Source organism: Somniosus microcephalus, chromosome 21 (assembly GCF_052327205.1).
Source record: "Somniosus microcephalus isolate GS21.2 chromosome 21, FLI_Smic_1.0, whole genome shotgun sequence".
Lineage (NCBI taxonomy): Eukaryota > Metazoa > Chordata > Chondrichthyes > Squaliformes > Somniosidae > Somniosus > Somniosus microcephalus.
Genome location: NC_141007.1, coordinates 40,075,238 through 40,088,422, shown reverse-complemented (window position 1 = coordinate 40,088,422; position 13,185 = coordinate 40,075,238). Strand labels below are relative to the sequence as shown.

At 46.0% G+C, this 13,185-nt stretch overlaps 1 protein-coding gene across 1 annotated transcript in view; it reads left to right on the top strand.

Annotated features, from left to right (window-relative positions):
• The window catches only part of LOC147102719 (Golgi apparatus membrane protein TVP23 homolog B-like), a 29,261-nt gene extending 17,714 nt beyond the window's left edge, over positions 1–11,547 (top strand). The window contains exon 7 of the mRNA XM_085963445.1: positions 9,378–11,547. Within this exon, the coding sequence (XP_085819571.1) occupies positions 9,378–9,410 (33 nt within the window). The 3' untranslated portion in view covers positions 9,411–11,547. The remainder of the gene's footprint in view (positions 1–9,377) is intronic.
• The last annotated feature ends 1,638 nt before the right edge of the window (positions 11,548–13,185 follow it).

Sequence of the window (13,185 nt, the reverse complement as noted above, 5' to 3'; positions counted from 1 at the left end):
CAGTAACGCCTATCTGGCTTTTGCACAGAAGAAAGCCAACTCTGTTGGGAATTACAAAATGGATCTGAAACATATACTGAAATAATTAAATAAACAAATACAAACAGTTGAGGTAATGGCTTACAGTCACTGCCTTAACAAAAGGCAGACCGACCTCCTATAGCTCCAACACCAACCAGATAGCCTAAGGCTGCAGCAAGCAGAGTTAAAGCGATGACCAAAATCTCATACATAAGCCTTAAAAAAATATATAGTAGCTTAGAACTTCAGCTTGTTCTTTGGTTTGGAGTTAGGAGTGGTGGTAGCAAAGAGACCAGGTTCTGCTCCTTCAGCAGAGGAACAGCAAATTCTTCTGCCCCAATTCCCCACTTCAGCACGGGGTGTGTCTGGGGGTGTTCCCGGGCGCTCTCTGGGATGGATGCCATTAGATGTGCTGCCCAGTGGTATCGATGCCTGCAAAAAAGCCATTCTGGGCTGCAAGTGGGCCCCACCAGGAGGAATTCAAACAACAATCAATCAGAGAGAGATCGATTGCTGTTTGATTTGGGGGCCTACATTGAAGGAGCATCGCTCTCGGTGATTATAGCCAGAGATCTGGCCAGACCGGCCTGTTGCCCTGCCACTCCGAAATCCTGCCATTTATGCCCCTGTAATACCACTGATGGCGCAGGTGCCCATCCCCAGTACGTTAATAATCCTGTTCCTGGGATTTGGGACAGGGTCATGACTGGGCCACCATGGTGGGTGGAAGTTGTGCCCTGTTGCACACCCGGCACTGCCAGACTTTTACCCTGAAATCTTGCTTGGATTTGAATAGGACATAGGGCTAGATTTTCAGGGAGCTGTCAGGCAGGGTTTCAGGCGTGTTGGGGGGGGGGGGGAATCCCGAATTCGGGGGTCCCAACACCATCCCGCCCAAAACCCTGCCCCACGTAAGTTTCAGGGGCGGCGGGTACCCGCCCCGCACTGGGACCCACCGAAACCAGGCGGGAAGGGATTAGTGCCAATTAACTGCCTGTTAACAGGTAGTTAACGGGCAGTTTTTAGCCTAATCCCTATTTTGAGGGGTGTCGTGTGGGTTTCCCGACGGCTCCAAACCACGCCAGGTTGGAGCGGCGGGCCGTCTGGTTGAAGGAGTTGGAGTGGTCACGATGTCGGTGTTCAGGTGAGTGATGGGTGCATGAGTGTAAAGGTAAGTGTGTTTGGTGTGTCTAAAGTGTGTAAAGAACTTTTACTTACCTGTACCTTCACAGCCTTTCTTCCTGTAGCCGTCGGGAGCGCATCACTCAGCCGGAACTTAAAGCTGAACGGTTGCGATGTCAAAAGTGACAGCCTTCAGCTTTGAGTGCTGGCGAGAGTTCTAACTGAGTCTGTGCAGAATGACTCAGCTTAGAACTCAGAGTGTCAGTGTTTCACAGCTTCAAACAGCTGTAAAACACTGATGTTTCATCTGTCAAGAACTCTTGACAGATGAAATTGCAGTCTGTGACGTCACCTGTTACCGGGTGGCCCTTAATTGGCCTGCTGAGCCCACTGGGCGGGCTCAACAAGGTCAATCAAGGGAAAATCGCGCGGATTGGTCGGACGTCGAAGTAGGCGGGTCAAAAACCCGAAAGGAGAAGTCCCGCCTTCTTCCCGACAGGTTCGGCAAAATCTACCCCATAATCTCTTAACCATCACAGTGACTGCATCTGACATCCATGCATGCAAACTTCTAGTACAGGTTACTGGATTCCCATCAGGAATGGAAACACTACCTGATTTCCCCTGTCCCACCCCAGTTTTGATGAGGTTAATTATAGCAGCTCCAGTGTTGAGATCACCTATCTCAATGCAGACCAGGGACTGAACCGTGGCCATCCTGGTCTCCATGGCTCAGTACCACATCACACAATGCTTTGTACAGACTGAACCATAAGGCAAGGACCAAATTCATGTTTGTATGCTAAAATCACGCTTTCAAAAGTTGGAGGATTACAATAGTTCTTCAAGCCAATTACTTTTTTCACTGATATATACATGCACACTGCTTTAATATGGTTAAAATGGTTTTCAGTTACACCTCTCCACCTGAATCGAGACCTTGACATTGTGTTGACTGAAACTGGTCAAATTAAAATGTGCCATACAGACTGTGTAGTGTATGTACCCGTCTACCTTTAAGGGAACTATTGAATGTAACGGTTCACCTTTAAGAGGACTACTTTCGGTGTGGCACTATTTGTTTGGCTTCTGTATACTGTAATACCGATAGTGACCACACCAGTATATAAGTGTTGTGGCAGGATTGCTGGGGCAGATTCGCCCTGACCTTCGAATAGTAAAGACCTGTTTGTTACTTCAGAAGTCTGTGTATTTATTAACTGCACAAACCACAGACTTTACAGTGGCGACGAGTCCGACCGTACCCTGCGGCAAGACTACCAAAGCAACGAAGAGCGTCGAAGAGAGGCAACCGCCCTCGTCGTGCTGCTGAAAGAAAACACGAGGCTGCAGCAGGAGGAAGGAGGAAGACTTTAGCAATAAAAGCTTCCATCTGCAACAGGCACTGACTACCCTTCTACCACGGTACGGAGTGAGCCGATCAGCTGGAAACAAGGCGGCCGCGGAGACTGTGAGTAGGGGAAGGGGTAGAGAATATCCGGAGGATAAGGGCTGTGCACTCGACCACGGTCGAGGGGGAACGGAGCCGGTCAGAAAGTCGGGTCCAACGGCGTCGTGAGACAGTCGGACCTCGATCGGCGGGAAAAGCCGGGCAGCGACCGCAGCCACGAAGCGCTGAGACTGGGAGTAGGCGCGGGAAGAGAAACCCAGCTGCAGCCGGGGAAGGGAACACCGGTCTGCGAGAGGGCTGGGAGGCGAACAGGAACCGTGCGGGTGGGAGAGAGAGACAGAGCCGAGCAAGGGGAGAGAGACTGTGCGAGAGCCAGTCCAGCGGCTGAACTGTTCTCCACCAACGGGGTACCCAGGGCCGGTAGAACCGAACGTGCGGGAGAGAGAGCGACAGAGCCGGGTACGGAGAGAGAGACTGCGCGAGAGCCAGTCCAGCGGCTGAACTGTCCTCCGTTAACGGGGTGTACCCAGCGCCGGTAGAACCGTGCGGGCGGGAGGAAAAGACAGAGCCGAGTAAGGGGAGCTGTGCAGAAGCCAGCCCAGCGGCTGAACCTGTCCGCTGTGGGGAAAGCATACCCCTTCCACCAGGGAAGAAACGCGGGAGGCCGCCATTAGGCGGAGAGGACGACAGAGGCGGGAAACCGCCATTGAAGTGGGCGGGGCGAGAAGGAAAGAGCGGGAAACCGCCATTTTCGCGGGAAAACCGCCATCTTAGAAATAAACAAATAAATAAGAATACTTGAAGAAACACTTGTGTTGTACCCAAGGAAAGGAAGATGCCTAAGCGGGCGGACATCAACGAGTTCAATTCGGAGATAGAAGACTGGGCCACGTACGTAGAACGTATTGAGATACATTGTAAGGCTAACAAAATAGCTAAGGAGGAAAAAGCTTTAACCTTACTTAACATGATGGGTGCGAAAACATTCGGGTTGTTGAAGCATCTTCTCTCACCAGCTAAACCGGCAGATCAGACTTTCGATGATATTGTAGCAGTGCTGAAGGATCACTTGAACCCCACACCGTTGATGCTGGCTGAACGATTCAAATTCTACGCAAGAACGCAGAGGAAAGACGAAAGCAATGCGGAATACTTGGTCGAACTGCGTAGGCTAGCGAAATACTGCCAGTTTGGAGGGAATCTGACAGAGGCACTGCGTGACAAGTTCGTATGCGGATTGTCCAAAGAAGGAACGCAGAAGCGACTACTGGAAGAAAATGACCTCACACTGGACAGGGCTGTCCTCATAGCTGCATCGCACGAAGCCGCAGCGAAAGGAACGGCGGAAATGCAGCTAAAGGCGGCGGCACTAGGGGTGGACCAAATTACTTCGAGCACAACAAAATGCTACCGTTGTGGGAAGACAACACACAACCAGAATCAATGCTGGGTTAAAAACCAAGAATGCAGGAAATGTGGCAAGATCGGGCACATAGCTAAGGTATGCCGGTCAGGAGCAACGTACAACAATAAGGAGTCACCACAAAAATGGTACGGAAAGGTACAAGAGGTGACTAAGAAGAGTCTGAGGGAACAGAAGTCGGTCTCACACTCCAAATGCAAAGGACTGGACAGTCTGAGAATTCACAACGTGAGCAGTGAAGCTGACCGACAAACTATCTGGATAACGCTACAGATTGCAAAGGTCCAAGTAAAAATGGAAGTGGACACCGGATCGGCGTTGACGGTCATGAATAAGCATGACTATAAAAAAAATTTCAAGCATATTCCACTACGGGATACGGAACTAGTACTACAGACATACACGGGGCACAAAGTATTCCCCATCGGAAAGATAGAAGTCAAGGTGAGATACAAGGATAAAGATCATCACCGGTTGGACCTGTATGTATTGCCTGAGGGAGGACCACCACTTCTGGGACGGGAGTGGATCCGAAAAATAAAGTTGGACTGGCAGTCACTAAACACCATGACGGTGGATTCCGAAAAAGAGGATGTCAAACCTGAACGGTTGTCCAGAATATTGGACGAAGCTAAGGAGGTATTCCAGCAAGGACTGGGAACACTGCGAGGTATTAAAGCAAAGGTTAAGATTGCAGAAAATGCAAGCCCAAAGTTTTTTAAGGCCAGATTGGTACCTTACGCAATACGACCAGCTGTGGAGGCAGAACTGGAAGAACTTGAACGATCAGGGGTTCTGTCAAAAGTGGACTGGAGTGAGTGGGCCACGCCCATTGTTCCCGTCATGAAGTCCTCACCAAGTAATAAGCCAGGGGGACTGGGGAAGGTCCGTATCTGCGGAGATTTCAAGATTACTGTGAATCCGGTGCTTCACACGGTACAATACCCGCTTCCGCGGATTGAAGATATCTTTGCTTCGTTGGCTGGAGGGAAGCATTTCACGAAAATAGATCTGGCTCAAGCATATCTACAGATGGAGGTCGAGGAAGAGTCACGCCAGTACCTCACCATCAACACTCACAGAGGCTTGTATCGCTACAATAGACTGGTCTTTGGGGTAGCTTCGGCGCCAGCAATTTGGCAGAGGGCCATGGAACAGGTGTTACAAGGAATTCCAAGCACGCAGTGCTACTTAGATGACATTTTAATCACGGGAAAAGATGAGGAAGAACACCTCACGAATTTGAAACTGATACTCACCAGGTTGAAGGAGTATGGCCTTCAGGTTAATCGCAAGAAGTGTGAGTTCTTCCAAAAACGGATCTCATACTGCGGTCATGTCATTGACCGAGAGGGACTGCATAAGTCACCTGAAAAGATAGAAGCGGTCGTGAAGGCCCCCGCTCCAGGAAACGTATCACAGTTAAGATCATTCTTGGGGTTGATTAATTACTATCACAAGTTTCTGCCAAATTTATCCACGGTGCTGCACCCGCTGAATGACCTGTTGCGGAAAGAAACACCATGGAAGTGGAGTGAAGAATGCAAAAAGGCTTTTCGCAGAAGCAAGGAGTTGATTACCTCTGAAGAAGTGTTGGCTCATTTCAACCCAGCATTACCCCTTCGTCTAGCTTGCGATGCTTCCCCGTACGGAATTGGGGCAGTACTCTCGCACAGGCTACCAAATGGCTCGGAAAGGCCAGTGGCTTTCGCGTCCCGATCATTGACCCCCGCGGAGCGAAATTACGCCCAAATAGATAGGGAGGCCCTCAGTCTTGTGTGGGGCGTGAAGAAATTCAACCATTACCTACAATGTAAAAAGTTCACATTGCTGACAGACCACCAGCCGTTGGTGTCCATATTCAACCCAAGTAAGGCCGTTTCCACCATGACAGTACAAAGGTTACAAAGGTGGTCCGTGTTACTTGGGGCACACCAATACGAAATTGAGTACAAAAGGTCTAAACAGCATGGAAATGCTGATGGGTTGTCACGCTTGCCATTGCCGATGGTAGAAGAAGCGAGTATAGTGGACCCAGTAGAGTTGTTCCACTCATCCATAGTGGAGTGTCTACCGATAACAAACTGAATGATTGCGAATGAGACAAGGAATGACCCGACTCTTTCACGAGTCTATGATGTAACGGTGGAGGGATGGCCAGCACAGAGCGAACCAACACTGCAAGCATTTGCACAGAGGAAAGAACAACTGTCAGTGTGTCGAGGAACCCTGATGTGTGGATCTAGAGTGGTGATTCCACCCAAACTCCAAAAGAAGGTGCTAAAGGAGCTGCACGAAGGACATCTGGGTGGAGTAAAGATGAAGAATCTAGCAAGAGCGTTTGTGTGGTGGCCAGGCATTGATGGAGACATAGAGGAGATCACGAAGAACTGCCTAGGATGTCAGAGGGTTCAGAACGCGCCACCCCAGGCTCCTCTGCATCCATGGGAGTGGCCCTCATCGCCTTGGCAAAGAGTACACATTGACTTTGCTGGTCCATTTATGGACTCGATGTTTCTAATAGCGGTGGATGCCCACTCCAAGTGGCCGGAAGTAATTAAGATGACCACCACCACGACGGAAAAAACCATCACAGTGTTAAGGACTATGTTTGCTCGGAATGGCCTGCCGGAACAGATCTGTTCTGATAATGGACCACAATTTGTGTCCGAAGAATTCAAGAAATTCTTAGAGCAATGGGGTTAAACATTACACGTCAGCCCCATACCATCCCGCCTCCAATGGATTGGCTGAAAGGTTTGTCCAGACCTTCAAGAAGGCCGTAAAGGCCATGAGTAATGAAAACATAAGTCTGCAACATAAGGTGGATAGCTTTTTGTTGGCATACCGAAATGCGACACATGCGGTCACAAATCAAACTCCCGCAATGATGTTCTGTAATAGACGCCTAAGATGCCGGCTGGATTTACTAAAACCAAACGTCAGAAGAGACGTAGAGAACCGGCAATTCCAGGGCATGAACGACAGGGTCACTAGATCGTTCCAGATCGGTCAACGAGTTTTGGCCCGGGACTACCGTACTGAGAAATGGCAGCCTGGAACTATTGGGAAAAGGCTGGGGCCGTTGATGTACACCGTGGACATTGGAGACAATATAATAAGGCGCCGTGTTGACCAAATCATAGGGTCCGCCACAAATGGGCAACCGACTTCACCACCTTATCCGGGTAATGTTGAGACTGAGATACCCAGAACACCTACTTCCGATCTAGTGATACTGGAGTCAGCTGAACCTGACACGGCTTTTCAAGCCGAATCGACCTTGCCAGAAGCACCTCCTAGCCCGCCTGAAATGACGACACCACTGCGGCGTTATCCGGACAGAATCCGGAAACCCCTGGAAAGACTGAATCTATGAACTGTCTTACATAAACCTGTATATATGTTAGAATGTATGTTCACTATGGACTTAGTAAGTAATAAGCTAAAAAGGGAGGATTGTAGTGTATGTACCCGTCTACCTTTAAGGGAACTATTGAATGTAACCGTTCACCTTTAAGAGGACTACTTTCGGTGTGGCACTATTTGTTTGGCTTCTGTATACTGTAATACCGATAGTGACCACACCAGTATATAAGTGTTGTGGCAGGATTGCTGGGGCAGATTCGCCCTGACCTTCGAATAGTAAAGACCTGTTTGTTTGTTACTTCAGAAGTCTGTGTATTTATTAACTGCACAAACCACAGACTTTACAGACTGCATCCAAAACCATTACAGTATTGATGTAATATGATTACAAACTAGGAGATCAGGGTTTCAAACGATAATTTACAAGGAGTATATTCAGATTTATTTCAGCAACAGCAGTCCATTAATCTAGCAGCTACAGTAAGTGGGTTGTTCTCTGCACCCTAGGGAATGCTCAAGGCCTGTTTAATCTACATAGACAAAAATTAAATGACCTTGACTGGATGTATCCATGATTTTTCTACAACAGCAAGATGAATAATGTGTATCTTTTTTGTTAGCTGGCCAGAAAAAAACCATCTGTACCACTCCTATTCAAAATAATCTGGAGTGTGTGCACTGATATCCTAATTGTGGTCATGGTGCAATAATTGATCTGTCATGGTGTGGTGATGCTGTCAGCGCTGGGGAGGATCAGCATGAGTTCATGTGCAGCATCTGTATAAAATGGCTCCGTTTAAAACCTTTCTGGTTTGTGCTGTCTGGTTGAGGGAGTCTGAAAATGAGTAACGTGCATTGCAGCACCTGATAATAGTGCCGATTGATGTAGTATTGATACCGCGAGAGCACACAAAGTTTGACATTTTTTCTTTTAAAAGAAGAAAACCTGCCCCAAATGAATCTGATTAGTGTGTATCTCTATACAGGAAACTTTGGTTTATCCGGAGGTTAAAAGTCCGGAAAGCTCTATACCGGCAAAATTCAGGAGTCGTTTCCTTTAAGTTTTTTTTACTTCTCGTTGCTTTTTTTTTCCCAGTCAGGCTCTGCAAGGTCTGTAGCTAAGCAACAGCTTCAGCTAGAGACGCTTTTAAGCTGCAGCCGACTGTTTTGAAGCTGTTGCTAAACAACAGGGTTTGTTGATTCACAAGGAGCTGAAAATCTCCGTATGTTTCAACATTAGCACTGGTTTGTCCGGCAGTTTTGATGGGACGGCAACAGCTCGGTCCCGTCGGTGCCGGATATCACAAAGTTTCCTGTACTTGGAGGTTAAACGTTTCTGTGTGTGTCTTTGTATTGTGATCTATAGCTCTGTGAATTCAACTAATAAATCCTATTTAATAACAAGTATTAAGCTTCTGGCAAATGTATAATGAATAAATTGTGGACTCTCTCTTTGTGGCTGCCTGCCTGGGATATCTTGTCTTTTGCTGCTGTCACAAATTGTACATCCTTTGGTCTACAGTTTTAGTCGTTAAGCAGTAGCTCTGGCAATGTGCAAAGGAAGCAAGTGGGAGCCTGAAGTACAGAGTCCTTGGTTCTTTTCTTTTGAGTAAGCTATTAATAATTTATAATACATACTGGATATAGAATGCCCCAGCAAATATTCACATTTTGTTTTGATGAACACTACAGGAAGAAAACGAACCAAGAAAAAAATCAAATGGACTTTTCTTCAACTAATTTGTGCAACACATACAACATTGAAACCATATATTATCAATGTTAATGTGCCAGAGAGCGAGTTCCTGGCTGGAATCTGATCTGACAGCTCAGATAATGGTTGCGTACCTTGTGAGTTTCATTGAAATAGCTTTATGGTCAAAGTGACTGTAATGCTATATTTCTAATGGTTGGTAAGGTACTAAAAATACAGAGATGGTTACATAATGATAGATTGCTGCGTTCAGGAAAACCAACCCGACTACATGAGCAGCCTTGCTGATCGAATTCACGTCTTGTTTGTCGTTACAGGCCATGAAGAAAGACGAGAACACAGAATCTTAAAAGGATGGCATTTTGGAAAATAAACTTGGTGTCTTTTTGTATTGTGAATTTTGGCACTCCTGTTGATGCTGAACACTAGCAATTTTTACATATTTTCTCCCTTTAACATTAAAGGGCTCATTTGGGAAAAAAAATTGGAAAAGGTTATAATTGTCTCACAATGACTAGCTTTTCTTTCTTTCCATTAATTATGTATCGGAAGCTGTCATGTCGCTGTCTCAACTCAAACTGATTTAATTGTCTGTGGTTGTGCTTGAAATGAACCTTTGAAGCAAAATTTAATTTTAGAATCATTCCAAATTGATAAACTGATGTAATTGTGTTTGTGTCTAGGGGAGGGGGGGGTGGAGAGATGTACAAGAGGAGGAGGCGTCCTCATCAGTCCTGGGGGTGGGGGGTGTGGGGTGTGGTCAAGCTCAAGTTGAAAACTTTTATAATAAACATAAAAATATGTTGGTGGGGGGAATGAGGTTTAGAAATGGTATGTGCTTTCTAATAAAAAGCTACTGTAGTGAGAGATCTCTGAAGCGTTTGAGCAACTCTTTAATGAGGAAACGTGACTAAGAAAAGAACATCTTGAGCAAAACAGCAAGAGAAAAGCAGATGAGATACAGCACTGGCAATTTTCAATTTATAAAGTATAGCAATAAATTCATGTTTAAATGCATGACCGGTTGTACACTGCAGTAAAGTGGACAATTTACTTTTGTACAGACTTGATGTTTGTGGAAAGATTAAAACAACATTTGGAAAACTTTTGACTGTGATTGAGGCTATAAGATTTAGCTGGTGAATGAAACCTCTCGAATGATGATGGCAGTCGAGCCTCAGCCGAGATATAGCCTGCAACTAGTACCAGATACTCTGTTTCAAAGTAGGTCGTCATGAAGCACTTTTGAGATATTTCTGATGAGATGTGTATAAATGTGAGTCTCGTTCGTGTTTTCATACCACACTGAGATGTTGCTGTCTGACGTACCAGTCAGTATGCATCTCACTGGAGCTGGCCACAAATGGACGTATCCAAGAGTTGGGTTTTGGATTCTCCTTCATATGTATGAAATAATTAAACTTGCAAATGAAATGCCCATCACTCAACATCTTAATGAGGTTTGCAGCAGACTGCAAATACAGTTCCTAATATTCTTAGCCCGCATGACTCCGCCATCCAGGTGAGGCTGTAGAAACTTTATGAAACAAGCATTGGACTGTGTTTTCAGACAGGACGCTTCTGTTATGGATAATTGTGTCTTGCACCCAAACTAAAATAACCCTATTTTAAAAAATAATTTAAAACTTATTGCCGTAATATGAAGACAGAATAAAAGGAATATTTCAAAGGAATAGCAGGTTCATATTGGGTTCCATTACTTCAAAACTGCTGCTGATAAGCATATGCAACATCTATACTGTATTCAATTGAACAGTAACTAACAGAAACATTACACTTGATATGTACAGGAATGTCTATATATACCTGTACTGTATTGCATAGAAGAAAATGGGCTCTTGTTTAGGATGTGGAAACGAAACTGCCAAATTCTATGGATGTCCAATCATGTTTGCAGTGTCAGAGACCATAATGTATTATTGCCAAGAGTTTGTGATATAACCTGCTGATCTTTTCTTTATTATTGTGAATGGTTAGATTATGCCCAGGGCTGCCTATGTTCCAGAATCTCTGAGAATGCTGGGCTTTGTGTGACATGTAGATATTTCCCAAATACTAAAGAATGACTTGGAATAGTTTTGTTAATATGAAATCTGGCTGACTAGATTTAAACTTATGAGATCAAAGGTGGTGGCAGCAGTTGAAGAAACCTCGGCAGCAGAGGGGTTGTAAACAGCCCCAGCTCTTAGAGTTTTTAATTGGAATCTACATCCACACGCAGCAACAGAACATTGGAAAAATATCTGAACTCAGCTGAGTCTAGGTAAAAAGCTTATCTGAAACCTCCTTGAACTGAAGGAGGAATGTAGTGAAAACGTAATGTACTTAAGCCTGGAAGAGGTGCATGTAGCAAGGCTGTGAGACCAAAGGAATGCAAGCTTAAAAAAGAATATATTTGTATGTGATTTGTGAGAAGATAAATGAATTGGGTTGCTCATCAAAATAAAATTTATCACAATTTTTTGACTTTCTGACCATGCGTCTACAATTTTGAAGGTATGAGTAATTTACGGCTTAGACACTTAACTTCATGTTCAGGTGTATAGATGCAAAACCCTTTGCAGAAGTCTGATAATGAAATAGTTTGCTTACACAAATGAGCAAAGCCCACCTCCTGCATATAGGAACACTGGACCAAACTTCAGAAAGGTTAGCAACAAACCTCTTAAAGGGACAGTATATGTAAATAGTTTTGCACTGTAAGGGGAATTCCTCTTCCCTAATATTATAATCTTGAGCATTTTTGTTTCTTTTTTTCCCCTTCTTTCCTGAAGCCACTGAGTCTTGCTGAGGGATGTTTCCCCTGGTACTGACTCTCACTGGGGAATGATTCACCTGGCACTGACTCTCACTGGGGAATGGTTCACCTGGCACTGACTCTCACTGGGGAATGGTTCACCTGGCACTGACTCTCACTGGGGAATGGTTCACCTGGCACTGACTCTCACTGGGGAATGGTTCACCTGGCACTGACTCTCACTGGGGAATGGTTCACCTGGCACTGACTCACTGAGGAATGGTTCACCTGGCACTGACTCTCGCTTGGGAATGGTTCACCTGGCACTGACTCGCTGGGGAATGGTTCACCTGGCACTGACTCACTGGGGAATGGTTCACCTGGCACTGACTCTCGCTGGGGAATGGTTCACCTGGCACTGACTCTCGCTGGGGAATAGGTCACCTGGCACTGACTCTCGCTGGGGAATGGTTCACCTGGCACTGACTCTTGCTGGGTACGGTTCCACAGGTGCCAGCCGCCCCCAAGTGGCCATTCTTCATGTGTGAGCCCGGACAATGCCATGTGATTACATGTCATGTGATAAATTGTCATGTGATCACTTGTCCAACTGCAGTCGCTAGCCCTACTTGCTGGAGCAGTGAAATTTTAAGATCGGATAAGTGAGAAAGGGGGTGTGACTGGGTCAGCAGATAGAGGCGGCAATCAGATCGAGCACATAATCTAGGCTGATACTGCAGTACCGCACTGCAGTGGTGCTGCTCTGTGGGAGGTGCCGTCTTTTGGAAGAAACGTTCAACCAAGGCCCTATCTGCCTATTTGTAAAGATCCCACGCCACTATTTGAAGAGGAGTAGGGGAGTCTTCCTTATGTCCTGGCAAACATGTATCCTTCAACCGACACCACCAAAGCAGATTGCTTTGTCATTCGTCTTGTTGCTGTTTACGACACCCTGCTGCGTGCACATTGGTGGTTGTGTTTACCTACAGAACAGCAATGCCAACACTTGAAAAAATATTTTTAGGTTATGAAGTGCTTTGGGACATCCCAAGGACCTGAAAGGTGCTCAACAATTGCTCTGTTCAGCGCTGACAAATTTTCAAGAGGCAACCTTAAACAGGTTTTAGGCCTCTTATATGCAAGGGGCCTAAAGGCTGTTGAAGGCGGCCGCCAGTGATGCCAGAATATCGTCTGACAAAAAATGTCGCAGGAGATGATAGCGTCGTGAAATTGGACCTTTATACCCATTTCATGTCCGAGAAATGAGGTCCAATGTCACCTCCAGTCATTCGCTGTCCGCAATAACAGAGATTAAGGAGGGGAATTCGACATTGGGGTGGTGTAAAATGGGCAATAGTTTTACACCC